The sequence below is a fragment of the Raphanus sativus genome, chromosome 6 (assembly GCF_000801105.2).
Source record: "Raphanus sativus cultivar WK10039 chromosome 6, ASM80110v3, whole genome shotgun sequence".
Taxonomy (NCBI): Eukaryota; Viridiplantae; Streptophyta; class Magnoliopsida; order Brassicales; family Brassicaceae; genus Raphanus; species Raphanus sativus.
Window position 1 is genome coordinate 7,072,813 of NC_079516.1, and position 14,153 is coordinate 7,086,965.

A 14,153-nucleotide genomic window follows, 5' to 3' on the forward strand; every position below is an offset into this window, starting at 1 on the left:
CTGGAAAATATAAAAAAATCGTAATTATATTTTTCTATAAAATTTTGGTACATGACATTTATTTTGATTACTTTCTGGAATTTTACGGGATACATAACATTTATTTTGGGACCGAAAATATAACTTTTCAAATTGTAAAATCAATTGTCGTATAGTAAAATTTATGAGCAATCTTGAGTGATTGTAAAATAAATTCAAAATGAATTCCATAAATATTATTTTTGCAATCCCTTATTTTTTTTATCAACAATCCCTTAATTTATGCCCTAAATTTTTTATTACGAAATTAACATAAATGGTGACAGACATTAAATTTGAAATTTATATAATTTTTCCTATTAAGTTTAAGATAATATCATTTTTAATTCCGAACCATAACCCTTATCTCGTGTCTCCTTGAGATTTTTAGTAAAAACACGCTTTTTAAAATAAAAGATAAGATTTTCTGGCATCAAATAAAAGATAAATTAAAAGAGGCCAATATGTATTTTGAGTCATTATGGATATTAAGGTTCACTAACGGATGTTTTTTTTACAATTTTGAATCTTAATCAGCCAACTAAATTTAAGAATTCATATTATTTACTTCTTTTTTCTTTTTATTTCCAACCTAGTTTATTTACTATAATTTATTTTGATTTTTTTACAAATTTATGTACTCTGAAACCAGTATAATTTTAATAAAATATAACGATACAACTTCGATAATAAGACAATTACTGTTTGTCGAACACAATAGATTATCGTTATCCAGATACCCCATTATACTTTTTTGATTGAAAACTCGAGTAAACTTCTAATCCCAAATTGGTTTTCTTTGCATTAATATGTATCTCAAACGTTAGTTCTGTTAATTTATATCATGTATAATATGTCTTTTTTTCTTTTTTGATATCTATAGATTAAATTTATAATTTTTTTTAATTCATTCACTCCGCGCATGACACATATTATCACCTAGTTTATAATTAAAAACCATCCTTTAATAGATAGTTCTACGATATATAATTTGTTAAGATAAATAATTTGAAATAGACATTTTTATTTGACAAGATACTGAAAAACATAGTAGCGGACAGTTAATGTGAATCCATCTATATAACATTGATGCTTTAAGGTCAAGACTAATATTTTATCCGCAAGTGTCCATCCAGTCATCCACTACAACTATATCCGTAATTTTTCAAACTGCCAATTTCTTATTTTGTAAGCAATGAATCATTTAATTTATGTTTTATAAATATAAATCATATAGTATAATCCTAAATCATATAGTATATCCTAAAAGTAAATAACCAAGTAGAATTGGTCATCACATAATCCATTTTTCAATTAATAAACCAGTCAACTAATCGGTTTAAGCAATAATACAATAAGTTCTCCAGATGTAATATTTAACAACATAATGTAAGTAAACAGAAAAAATATCTTCATAATCTTTGAACATTAATCTCTTTTCAATACAAGTTTATTTTTAATAGAACTGTAGGTATTTGAACTAGTCAAATTAAATAAAACCAGCAAACAAAAAAACTTAATACACACCAAGTCAAAGATGTTACACACTGCTCTTTTTTTTTTTTGAAACACATTTTACTTCATTAATATGGTTAGTTAGGAGCAATTAAAGCATCCTCAACCACCAGGGGTTCAACTACAATCAAGGCTGATTTAGCCAGAGCATCCGCTCGTGAGTTCTTCTCTTTCGAAATCCAAACAAAAGAAACGCTAACAAATTCAGATGCAAGGGATAAGATATCTGAGACAACACTATGAAGTTCAGCTATCCCCTCCTGATTGTTGATTGTCTTGATGAGCTGGGAAGAATCAGATTCAAACCTCAGCACTCTCTGTTGCAATGAACGGCATGACAGAACAGCCTCTCGTAGAGCCAGCCCTTCCGCCATTAGAGGAGAAGAGACATGTTCCAGTCGCCTCCGGAAATCTTCACCTGTCGGGGTAGTGAGGAGGCACCAACCCAAACCTGCAGTAGCATCCAGCATATTCCACGCAGCATCTGACCGAACTGTTACAGCACCAGCCGGTGCAACCAAAGGGGGGGGGGGGCGTTCCTCGCTTGTTGCCTGAGTTATCTGGGTTACTATGTATACTCCATTCCCTTGCAAGTTTGATTGCCATAGAGAGAGTGTCCTCTGCAGAAACAGAGAAGCCCTCAAAGACAAAATTGTTCATTGCCTTCCACAAAGACCACAAGATCCATGGGAAGAGTGAACCAGTAGCGATGCCAGCAGGTGGGAGGCATTTTTGGGCGCTTAGATCGGGCCAGTCAGTAAACAAATCTATTATTCCACTGTAGTCCATGTCAGTTGTGAAAGGAGCTAAAAGCCAAACCTTTCGTGCATAATGACATTGGAAGAGCATATGAGTGATAGATTCGTTTTGCCCACATCTCTTGCATCTAGGATCGGTGTCAATGTGTCGTTCAACAAGTCGGGCGCCAACAGGGATGGCCCTTTTCAGGATTTTCCAAGAGAAATTTTTCACCTTTGGAGCGACATCCAGTGCCCAGACATTCTTCTTCCAATTAAAGCTAGCCTCAGCTGGGTCTTCAAGCAACAGGTCTTCAATGGCAGTGTAGTACCCAGATTTGGATGAGTACTCACCATACTTTGTTCCCAGCCAAATAAGTTTGTCCGGAGCCCCGGTTAAACTTGGCTTAATGCAAAGAGTTTTCGATTCATACTCTGGGAACAATATCTGAATTAGCTCTCTATCCCAGTTTCCGGAATCAGGTTCCAGCAAGTCCGAGACCAAGAGCGTAGCATATTTTTCAGAGGGAAGTCCCATCGGACATTCCTGTTCTGTCAATGACAACCATGGATCTCTCCAGACATTAATGGATTGACCATTTCCCACAGCCCATCCGATCTTTTTGAGAAGGAGGTCTCTACCGATCAGTGCACTTCGCCACCCATGAGAGGGAGTAGACGTTTCTCCTGCAAGCAGTATAGTAGAGTCTGGAAAATATTTCCCCTTCAGAACCTTGCCAAGGAGACAGTCAGGCTGCTTAAGAAGCCTCCAGCCGATTTTTGCAAGTAAAGCTTCATTAAACTTTTCAAAGTCTCGCAACCCGAGTCCCCCAACAGCCTTCGGTGTGGCTATCTTGTCCCAAGCCACCCATGCCATTTTCCTTTCTCCTTCTTTGTTATCCCACCAGTAACGAGTGACCACCGATTGGAGGCGTTTGCACAGAGACTTGGGGAGCATAAAACAGGTCATAGAGTAGGAAGGCATTGCCGACAGTACACTTTGCAACATGACTAGCTTGCGGGCTGAGGATAGGAATTTTGTAGACCAGCTCCTGGCTTTTTGCTTGATACGATCCACTATGGAAGAGAATAAATCCCGTTTACGACGTCCAAAGTGCTCCGGTAGTCCGAGGTACTTCCCCACTCCTCCTTCTTTTTGTATTTGAAGCTTGTCCATGATAGAACTCTTGAGCGTGGCTGGAGCTCTCTTTGAGAAAGTGATTGCGGACTTATCTCTATTAATGGACTGCCCCGAGGCAGATTCATAGCTGTCGAGTATGGACTTGAGTGCATCGCAATTCGCTTCATTGGCACTGAGAAAGAACATTGTATCGTCTGCAAAAAGTAAGTGGCTAATACTAGGGCATCCTCTCGCAACTTTGATCCCTTGTATCAGCCCTTCTTCTTGAGCTCGATTACATAATCCCGAGAGGACTTCACTACACATTATGAATATGTAGGGAGAGAGGGGGTCGCCTTGACGAATCCCTCGGCTCAGTACTACCTTCCCTCTAGGCAAGCCGTTAATGAGGAAGGAGTATGTAACAGATGAAATACACTGTATGATCATGCCAATAAGGTCTCGGTGGAATCCCAACCGAGCCAGCACTGCGGCAATAAAGTCCCATTCAAGGCGGTCATAGGCTTTGCTCATGTCTGTCTTCACCGCCATAGCACATCTCTGTTCCGCCTGAGAGGTCTTTAAGAAATGAAGTACCTCATGAGTGATAAGCACATTGTCACCGATAGCTCTGTTCGGGACAAAGGCCGATTGGTTCTCCGAGATCAGCTTCTCCATCATCGGCTGCAATCTCTTTGTTAAAAGCTTGGAGTAGATTTTATAATACACATTACACAGCGCGATTGGACGGTAATCCGAGACCTTCTTCGGGTTCGTTATCTTTGGGATCAAACGTAAATGTGTATCATTGATGCCATCAGGAAGGGGCGCTCCTCTGAAGAACTCCTGGACCTCCTTTATTATATCCGGCCCTATTTCCGTCCAATGGTTACACACTGCTCTACACTACAAAAACAAAATAACAACAGCAAGAGCTTCAAAACGTCTTCAAATGTTCCCACTTGAAGCAAAACTGCCAAATCCAAAACATCAATTCTGTTTCTTTGTCATCCACCAAAAGCTGAACATAAAACAGATCCTTTTCTGACACAATATCTAAGAAGAAAAAAACATTTATAACATTTGTCTTAACCTGACCAGTAGTCAGCAGAGGAACAATTCAATCTAATACCACAAGGGAAAATGGAATAAAACTAATTAAAAAAATCTACGAAGAAAGAGTTTGACCCGGTGTCGATAATAGACTCTTTTACTTTTCCGCTCTCCTCTTACAACAACATAAAAGTTATAAACCAACCCCACCACTTGCTCTTCAAATATATTCATGCTTCTCATGATTTGTTCTGCAATATTTTCTACTCTCTGATTTTTAAAATAATCATCAAATCCATCTGGCGAACATTATTTTGCTTGATGAGTTAACGTAAATATTATCTAAAAAGCGTTGCTTGAGGTGATGCTTCCACGTCTTCAAAAAAGAATCTGTCCTTTTTAAAAAAGTTTCTCTGTTCGTTTCTTCTTCTTCTTCATCATCATCTAAAAGCTTCTATCTTTCTTCTCCGGGTCGTCACCATTTGAGCTAACTTAGCCAAAGCTGCGATCTTTCTTCTCTGGGTCGTCGGAGAAATCATGGGCAATTGCTTTGCCAAGAACCATGGACTGGTGAAGCCTCAGCAGAACGGGCAGACCAGATCAGTCGAAGGAGATCCACCGCCGTCGTCGTATACTCCACAGACTAGAACCCAGACAACGCCGGAGAAACCAGCCTCCGGGACCAACCAACCGCCGGCGTGGAGAACGGCGTCTGCAGGGCAAGGACCAAGCCCCACCAAAGCGGCGAAGAGCAACAACTCGATCCTAGAGAACGCTTACGAAGACGTGAAGCTGTTCTACACGCTGGGGAAGGAGCTAGGGAGAGGGCAGTTCGGGGTGACGTATCTCTGCACGGAGAACTCGACGGGGAAGAAGTACGCTTGCAAGTCTATCTCCAAGAAGAAGCTGGTGACGAAAGCCGACAAGGACGATATGAGGAGAGAGATTCAGATAATGCAGCATTTGAGCGGGCAGCCTAATATCGTGGAGTTTAAAGGGGCTTATGAGGATGAGAAGGCTGTGAATCTGGTGATGGAGCTTTGCGCTGGTGGCGAGTTGTTTGATAGGATCATTGCCAAGGGGCATTACAGCGAGAGAGCGGCTGCTTCTGTGTGTAGGCAGATTGTGAATGTTGTCAAGATTTGTCATTTCATGGGTGTGTTGCATAGAGACCTCAAGCCTGAGAATTTCTTGCTTTCTAGCAAAGATGACAAGGCGTTGATCAAGGCTACTGATTTTGGCTTGTCTGTCTTCATTGAAGAAGGTAAAATTAAACACACTGTGTTTCTTCTTTCCTGATTTCTAGGACACAGATCATGGGGCATAGTTCTGGTTATATTGCTTGTGTCTTGTGTGTTTGATGTTTCTTACTGCGTATCATTTGTGTTGTTTCTTCTTCTTATTATTCTACAGGAAAAGTATATAGAGATATAGTTGGGAGTGCATACTATGTAGCTCCTGAAGTCTTACGTCGAAGATACGGGAAAGAAGTTGATATATGGAGTGCTGGAATCATATTGTACATTCTACTCAGTGGTGTACCCCCGTTTTGGGCTGGTAAAGCTATACTCTCTCTCTGTGCACTCTGTTTTTTTTTTATATTCTTTTTTTTTTTTTGAATGAATGTAAAATTTATTCAAACAAAACTTTTTTACATCAAGTGCTACCAATAAAAGAAACAAGAACAATAAAACAATGACTTTTTCTCTAAACAACAACTCTTTTCAAACTTATAAACCCAAAATCTCCCTCAAGCTTGACCATGAGACAAGTCAAGCTTGGATGCTATGTGATACTCCTCATTAAAACCCATTAGAGAAAACCCAAGTGGGACAAAACTCTAATGGGAAAAAGAGTAAGCATCACAATAGCAGGAGAGAAAACCTGCAACAATAAACTTCAGATTCCAATTTTTCCAGTTCACTGAAAAGATCAACCCCTCTTCCGCAAAACCCAGAATCCCCTCTGCAGCTAAATCCAAATCACAAAATCTTCAATTATTCTAACAGACTTGTATTCTTGAGGCAAACCACATGCTTAAGCTATCTTCCAAATATTTTTTCCCCTTTCCTTTGACAGCTAAAAGCTTCAGTCTGATTAATTTATCAACAAATCTGATTAGATTTCTCGCTTCTCTTGGTTCTTCACCATGCCTACGAGCATTTCTTTCTCTCCACAGACTGTGAAGAAGAGTCTGGAAAGAGTATCGAATAATAAACAGCTCAGTGGAAGAATAACATCTTGAACGAGAGATGATGTCAAGTAACATATCCCAGTCATCAGTAAACCCATTTTTCATGATCCCTGCTATTAGATCCTTCCATATCTCATTAGAGAAGCGACACTTAAAGAACAGATGCCTACAAGATTCCTGCTCTTCATTGCAAAGAATACACGAAGTGTTTATAGAGATGTTCCATTTCTGCATTCTATCACAAGTCTGCAATCTATTTTTTGCAGCTACCCAGAGCATAAAGGAGAATTTAGGAGTAGACTGAGGAAACCACACTCCCTTATTCCATACACACTCCGGTTGTACCTGTCTCATATAAAGCCAAGTTTTCTTAGAAGAAAACGAGCTTGCAAAACGGGTACCATCCTGTCTCCAAAGGGGAATGTCATCAGCATGATCACGCCTGTTTCTCAGAACTTCTATTTCCTCTTCCAACTTGTTGAATATCTCCACTCTGTGTCTTCTTTTACGATGATGTAAAAACACTTCCTCCATAGACGCAGTATCTGTAATGCCAAGACTCAGGGGACCTCTATCACCAATTAAATCTTTCAGTGGACCAAAAGAAGACCAAGAGTCAAACCAGAAAGATGTATCTCTACCATTATGAACCTCCATCCGAATATAACCCTTTGCAAGATCTCTTATCTTTAGGATTTTCCTCCACATCCATGATCCATTACTTGTATTGTTCTTCATCGACCAAAAAGAACCTTTTCTTATCAAGTAACAGTGAATCCAATTAACCCATAAAGAAGCTCGAGAGGAGAATAATCTCCAAACCAATTTCAGACAAAGCACAGTGTTAATCTCTTTGAGAGGCCTAATTCCCAAACCACCTTCTTGCTTTGGCAAGCAAATATCGCTCCAGTTAACCTTAGCTTTACTAGTTTTTAGCTCTGGCCCTGACCACAGAAAAGCAGAACATAATCTTTCAATCTCCTTTAAACAACTACTCGGAAGCCTGAAAGCTGAAAGCCAAAAATTCGCCATGCTAGTAATAACAGAATTTATCAGTTGCAGACGACCACCATAAGATATCATCCTCCCCGTCCAGGAGCTCATCCTTTTACGAATCTTCTCCACCATGGGCATATAATCATTCACTGTCATCCTTCTTGTAAGTAAAGGAAGCCCTAGATAACGAACAGGTAATTTTCCAGAAGCAAAAGGGAAACAATTTAAGATATCTCTTTGCTGAGTTTCAGATAAACCTGCTGTGAAAAGGGTAGACTTCTCCAAACTAATTCTTAGACCCGAGATAGCAGCAAAGTCTTCAAAAATCTTCAAGATATTCTCTATAGATCTTTTGGAACCATCAGTAAATACCAAGAGGTCATCAGCGAAACATAAATGAGTGAGAAGAATGTTTTGGCATTTTGGATGATACCCTATAATCCTTCGGGCAGCAGCTTTATCAAGAAGATGGGAGAGGACATTCATACAAATTACAAACAAGTAAGGAGACAATGCACAACCCTGACGTAACCCTCTTTTACTCTGAAAGAAACCAGCCAACTCTCCGTTAACCTGAACAGAAAAAGAAGGGGTGCAGACACAAAGCTCTATCCAGTGAACAAATTCTTCCGGAATATTAAAAGCCCTTAGAGTATTAAGCAGAAAAGGCCAATGAACAGAATCAAACGCTTTAGCAATATCAATTTTCATAGCACATCTGGCTGAAATATCCTCCTTATGGTAATCTTTAACTATTTCTGTGGCTAAAAGCAGATTTTCAACCAGCAATCTGTCCTTAACAAATGCGGATTGGTTATGAGAAATACAGCCAGGAAGAGTACCTTTTAGTCTATTTGCAATGATCTTTGAGATCACTTTGTAGAGGACATTGCAGCAAGAGATTGGCCTGTAGTCCCTCATCTCTGTTGCACTATCTTTTCTTCGCCACAAGAGCTAAAATAGTAGAATTCAGACCTTTTGGTAAAAAACCTTTACTGAAAAAAGATAGTACTGCAGTAGTGAAGTCCTCTCCTATAACCTTCCAAGAAGCTTTGAAGAACTCAACAGTGAAACCATCAGGTCCTGGCGATTTATTGCTAGGCATACCCATTAGTACATCTCTTATCTCTTCCCTTGTAACTGGTTTAATTAAAAGAGTCTTCTCCTCATTTGAGCAGCGAAAAGGTAAGAGATCTTGAAGCTCTTGTACTGAGATACTTTGGGTGTCAGACGATTCATAGGAAAGTAGATCACTAAAAAACCTCACTGCCTCAGCTTTAATATCCTCCTGAGATGTTACTACATCACCCGACTGGCATTTGATCTCTCTTATAGCATTCCTGGCAATCCTTATCTTGACAGCATTATGAAAAGCTTTGTTATTTGAATCTCCAAGCTGCAACCAGTGGAGCTTTGATCTTTGCTTTAAAACTTTCTCCTCAATAGCAGAGATGCGCTGCCATCTCTCCTCCACTTTTAATTCCTCCTGAATATTCTCTACCGAAGGATTCTCCATCAGACTCTCTTGCATCTTACAAAGATCACTATAAGCTTCTTTAACTCGAAGAGATAATTTTCCCAGCTTTTCTTTACTCAAATTTCTAATCAAAGGTTTCAAAGTTTTTAGTGACTTTGAGAACCTGAAAAGAGCAGATGTCGACTGAAACAAAGGCTGATTATTTCTCCAGTAATCCTCCATCAACTTTAAAAATTCTGGCATCTCAGTAACAGCATTTGTTACTTTAAAAGGTCTTCTCTTTCCCTCCGCCTCAACTTGTAGATGAAATCTTCCTCTTAAATGGTCAGAGCAACCCCCAGCTTCAAAAACTCCATATGCCTTATCTTGTTTATTCAGCCAGATATCATTCACAAGAAACCGGTCTAGCTTCTTACAGATGAGACCCTCCACTCGTTTATTACACCATGTAAATTTTGGTCCCTGACATCCAAGATCAATTAGCCTGCAATGCTGAATGACACTCTCAAACTCCATCATACCTATATTTATAAGCCCCGAATCTTCATAACTAGAATGTTCTCCTCCCTCTAAAATTTCATTAAAATCCCCCATAATAATCCACTGCTTGCCTCTGAAACTAGCTGAATCCTGATGGATTTCATATCATTCCATAACTCTCTTCTATCCTCCATTAGGTTCTCACCATAGACAAAAGAGCAAAAGAATTCCTCATCTTCTCCTTCAAGTAAAACTGAAACAGTAATAATTTGACTAGAAGTGAAAACTGGAGTAACTCGCACCTGAGGACTCCAAACTACCCAAATTCTCCCCTTCCTGTTGAACTCATAGTTATTCATCCAGGACCAACCATTAAAAACTGAAGAAACAATCTGCTTTGCCTTATTTTCCTTCACTCTAGTTTCAAGAAGACAACCAAACTTCATCTCTTTATTTTGAACCCAATTTCTTACTACCTCATGCTTTGACATTTTGTTAAAACCTCTAACATTCCAGAAGAAACCTGTCATTGAGAGTTTTTTCGAGGGACTTTCCTTCCTTGGCCAGGAACAGGATTTTCAGGAAAAACTTTATGATAAGTTTTTGAAGCTCTTGGAAGAGAAGGACGAATAGTATTCACCTTATCAATAAGTGTTGTATTTCGCTGAGTATCCTTCCCTTCACTTCTAACAATGTCACAGTATGTTGGAGATTTCATTACCTCCGGTATATTTTCAGCAACACTTGTAACACCATCAACTTCTAAGATATCCTCACCCTCACTTCTAACAATGTCACAATATGTTGGAGATTTCATTACCTCCGGTATGTTTTCAGCAACACTTGTAACACCATCAACTTCTAAGGTATCCTCGCCCTCTGAACTTATTTCTTTACCCGATGCTTCAAAACAACCAGTCTTCGTTACATCTTCATTAATTTCCTCTAGAGAATCTGAAATGCTTTCAGATTTCTCAACTTCACCCCTACTCCCTGTATCTACTGTATCTGTTATAGCAACTGCATCTCTCTCATTATTAGCAGAAGTAGCTATGCTATCCCCAGAACTTCCTTCATCTACATTCTTCTCAACATCTTCTATATCTGCTACAGCTTCTGTTTCCTTCTTCTCATTGTCAACCAGTTCCCCTTTTTCATTGATTTCATTGAGAATCAAGAATCTGGAGGGAGTTAACAATTTTACCTGACCATATTCAAGCTTTTTCTTTGTTGGACTTCTGCTACTGGTTTTCCCTGGTTTTGACCAATCTTCAATTATCTGAGCCTCTTCAGTTAACTGCCTCTCTTCCCTTTCTTCTTCATTACTCTCATCTATCTTAGCCTTCTTATCATTCTTCAATTCTAGACCTTTGTCAATCTGATCTGCTAGGCCAACTCCATCTTTCTTATTCATCATACACGATTTCTCTAAGTGCCCCCATTTTTTACAAGTGTAGCATCTTTGTGTATAGAACAGCTGATATATAAACAATGGTTGTTGCTTTTTCATTTGTGTATAATGGATATGTAGAAACCGAGAAAGGGATATTTGATGCTATATTGGAAGGCCATATCGACTTTGAAAGTCAACCATGGCCATCAATCTCCAACAGTGCCAAAGATTTGGTGCGTAGAATGTTGACTGCTGATCCAAAAAGGCGTATTTCTGCCGCTGATGTTCTTCGTAAGTAGTAACCTGTGAATGATAGAATCTTCCATTTTTTTCTGTTCCTTCTTGATTCTGAGACTTGCTTAATATTTTGGTGCAGAGCATCCGTGGCTTAGAGAAGGTGGAGAAGCATCGGACAAGCCTATTGACAGTGCTGTACTATCAAGGATGAAACAGTTCAGAGCAATGAATAAGCTAAAGAAACTTGCTTTAAAGGTGACTTCCACAAGACTCTCGAAAATGAGCTGTGTTTGCTTGTCCTTCTCGTTGGGCTAACGGTGAGATTCTATACAGGTCATTGCGGAGAATATCAACACTGAAGAGATCCAAGGATTAAAGGCGATGTTTGCTAACATAGACACAGACAACAGTGGCACAATCACATATGAAGAACTGAGAGAAGGTTTAGCCAAACTGGGATCTAAACTCACAGAAGCTGAAGTGAAGCAGCTCATGGATGCTGTAAGTTCGGTACTTCGGATCCACTAGTTCAAAAAGTAAATAAAAAACTAACAACTCATATTTCCAACAGGCTGATGTTGACGGGAACGGGTCAATAGACTACATTGAGTTTATTACTGCAACTATGCATAGACACAGGCTTGAAAGTGATGAGAATCTTTACAAAGCTTTCCAGCATTTTGACAAAGACAGCAGCGGGTAAGTGAACACTTTCTTCTCGGTTATTTTTGTTATATGTTTATAAGAAACAGATTTTGAGAGTCCTCTAATATTGCATCAATACAGATACATTACAACAGACGAGCTGGAAGTAGCACTGAAAGAATATGGAATGGGAGATGATGCAACAATCAAAGAGGTTCTCTCAGATGTTGACTCTGATAACGTAAGTTAAACATCTATTCTTCTTTCAAGAAAGCTAGTCTTAGTCCATAATGTCTTTATCCTTCTCATGCAGGATGGTAGAATCAACTATGAAGAGTTCTGTGCGATGATGAGAAGTGGAAATCCACAACAGCAACAACCTCGACTGTTCTAGGGGATATTCTCAATGTCGTTCTCAGGTCTTTTTTTTTTTTTTTTCCTGTAAAACCGGAGATCCACAAGATCAAGAGGAGATGATTTGTATCTAATCAAGAAAGTGGGGGAGCTGTATTGATATTTATCAAGACAAAAAATACATAAAGAGGAAGAAACTCAAAACTCTGATTGCTTGTGTTTTGTACTTTACTTCTGTTTTGTTCTTCTTTTGTGTTTCTGTGCCAAGGCTCTTGTGATAAGAGAGAAATAGAGAAATATTCTTTATAAGAGTATGTATGATTTTACAATGTTTATTAACCTCTATGGAATATTTGAAACATAAACCTACTCCAGTTCTCCGACAAGATCATACAGATAAGTATGCACTTTAAAGCTTTTGCTTGATGCCTCTGCTTTTGCCATTAACATGATGCAGTGGTTGAGGCAACAAATTTGTTTGCTTGCTCCACAGTAGGAGATGATTTGTCATATCTTGGGGTTGTCTCAACTCTCAACATAAACTTCTTGTTTCCTCGTCTCTCCTATATGAAGGCCATGATAAGGGCATATGAAAACACTGACCTAAACAACTTTTAGTTAAAAAAGAAGAAAAAATTAAACAGCAAAAGGAGTCAAGTACGTACCATATTTGCATCGTTCACGTGGTGGATGCTGGGAAGACCTCTTGAAAGTATACTCTTGCTTTGATCCAAGGCCATTAGATCCTAAAAAATAGAATGAGATCAGTAACTAAGAATCTTCTTCTCTTCAGCAAAACATTTAGCTATCTTTCAAAAAAAAACAATTAGCTATTTATCAAAACTCACTTTTTCTCTCTCCCTCTATTCTCTGCCTTGATCGAACCCATGAGCTACACGACCAGGCTATCAAAACTCACTTAATATATAAATCCTGGAATTTCTAAGAATCTGATAAGAACACACTACTATACTGCTCAAGAACTCAGGTTAAAATCTCCCAATCTCCAGATCCTAGGGTTTATTAAAGAGTCCCTAACTCTCCCAGATACATCACCACAAGATGCATAAAGATTCTGTTAAAATCCATCTTCTATTTATACTACTAGTCTTCTTTCTCTCACGTGTAAGTGCTTTCTAGTCTTATTTTGCAGGTGCCACCTCATTCTTCCTCATGTGACCAGTCACCAGCAGAACCGGCTCTGAAATTTTAGGGGTTGTAGACGAGCAAAGAGAGAATTTAAATTCATTTCAAAAATTAGTTAATTTATATTTCACAATTGTATTCAATTGATTATAACGTTATTGTTATTAGTCCTACAGATTCGTCTCTGGCCTTGAAAGTTGGGTAAGGAAGAATTTTGGTGGTGTTAAGGATAGACCAAATAGTATGTGTGCAATCAACTCAACAAAGCCTAGATGGGATGCAAGTATATTACATGTTGTAAAAAGTGTTGAAATTTTTAGTGCTCTTCAGCTGGTTTGGATGCTTCCTTTTTTAATCTGAAAACAACCATTTAGAAATGTCATAATTGTATCTACTCGAATTTTAAGTTATGGTGAGTAATATTGTTTGTATCTTATCTCATCTCTTGATGTTTATCATAGCAGTTTAGTTAGTCTTATATTAGACCATGTGAGTAATTCTTCAAAGAGAAATGTTGGGTAACTGACTTAGAAGTCTCTTGAGAGACAATTAGGTGATTACAATTTAGGAGGACATTTACTTACCTCCTCACTATATCTCACTAACTCGGGCTTGAAAAGTAACTTAAACTATAAATTCACATGCCTTATTTTGTATATATGTTAGTTTATATTATAAAATATTTTGTCAAGACCTAATGATAAATATTTATTTGACACAAGTATGAAATGAATAATTATATCTATCAGTATATAAAATTATTGAAAATATGACTCCACAACAATGAG

General features: G+C 38.4%; 2 protein-coding genes and 1 long non-coding RNA gene across 3 annotated transcripts; 1 reads left to right on the forward strand and 2 right to left on the reverse strand.

Moving 5' to 3' along the window:
- Positions 1-1,610: 1,610 nt before the first annotated feature.
- Positions 1,611-4,068, reverse strand: LOC130495483 (uncharacterized). Its single transcript, XM_056986884.1, has 2 exons — positions 2,197-4,068; positions 1,611-2,153 (listed from the first exon to the last, which is right to left on the reverse strand). Exons 1-2 carry the CDS (start codon positions 4,066-4,068, stop codon positions 1,611-1,613), a joined length of 2,415 nt encoding a protein of 804 aa, XP_056842864.1.
- Positions 4,069-4,702: 634 nt separating this feature from the next.
- Positions 4,703-12,552, forward strand: LOC108812111 (calcium-dependent protein kinase 9). The gene is made up of 8 exons (XM_018584279.2): positions 4,703-5,707; positions 5,857-6,000; positions 11,122-11,274; positions 11,360-11,475; positions 11,554-11,721; positions 11,792-11,919; positions 12,007-12,106; positions 12,179-12,552. Exons 1-8 carry the CDS (start codon positions 4,981-4,983, stop codon positions 12,257-12,259), a joined length of 1,617 nt encoding a protein of 538 aa, XP_018439781.1. The 5' UTR covers positions 4,703-4,980; the 3' UTR covers positions 12,260-12,552.
- A 99-nt stretch (positions 12,553-12,651) lies between these two features.
- Positions 12,652-13,622, reverse strand: LOC130496647 (uncharacterized). Its single transcript, XR_008935817.1, has 3 exons — positions 13,068-13,622; positions 12,885-12,965; positions 12,652-12,782 (listed from the first exon to the last, which is right to left on the reverse strand). It is a non-coding gene; the product is annotated as an uncharacterized LOC130496647 (long non-coding RNA).
- Positions 13,623-14,153: the final 531 nt, after the last annotated feature.

What these genes read in the sequence shown, in the direction of transcription:
- LOC108812111 (XM_018584279.2), top strand. Translation starts at nt 4,981, where the DNA reads ATGGGCAATTGCTTTGCCAAGAACCATGGACTGGTGAAGCCTCAGCAG. An exon ending in TGAAGCAGCTCATGGATGCT is followed by an intron (nt 11,722 to 11,791) that starts GTAAGTTCGGTA and finishes TATTTCCAACAG; the next exon opens with GCTGATGTTGACGGGAACGG. An exon ending in TTTGACAAAGACAGCAGCGG is followed by an intron (nt 11,920 to 12,006) that starts GTAAGTGAACAC and finishes GCATCAATACAG; the next exon opens with ATACATTACAACAGACGAGC.
- LOC130495483 (XM_056986884.1), bottom strand. Translation starts at nt 4,068, where the DNA reads ATGGAGAAGCTGATCTCGGAGAACCAATCGGCCTTTGTCCCGAACAGA. An exon ending in TCTTGTGGTCTTTGTGGAAG is followed by an intron (nt 2,154 to 2,196) that starts GCAATGAACAAT and finishes CTGTTTCTGCAG; the next exon opens with AGGACACTCTCTCTATGGCA.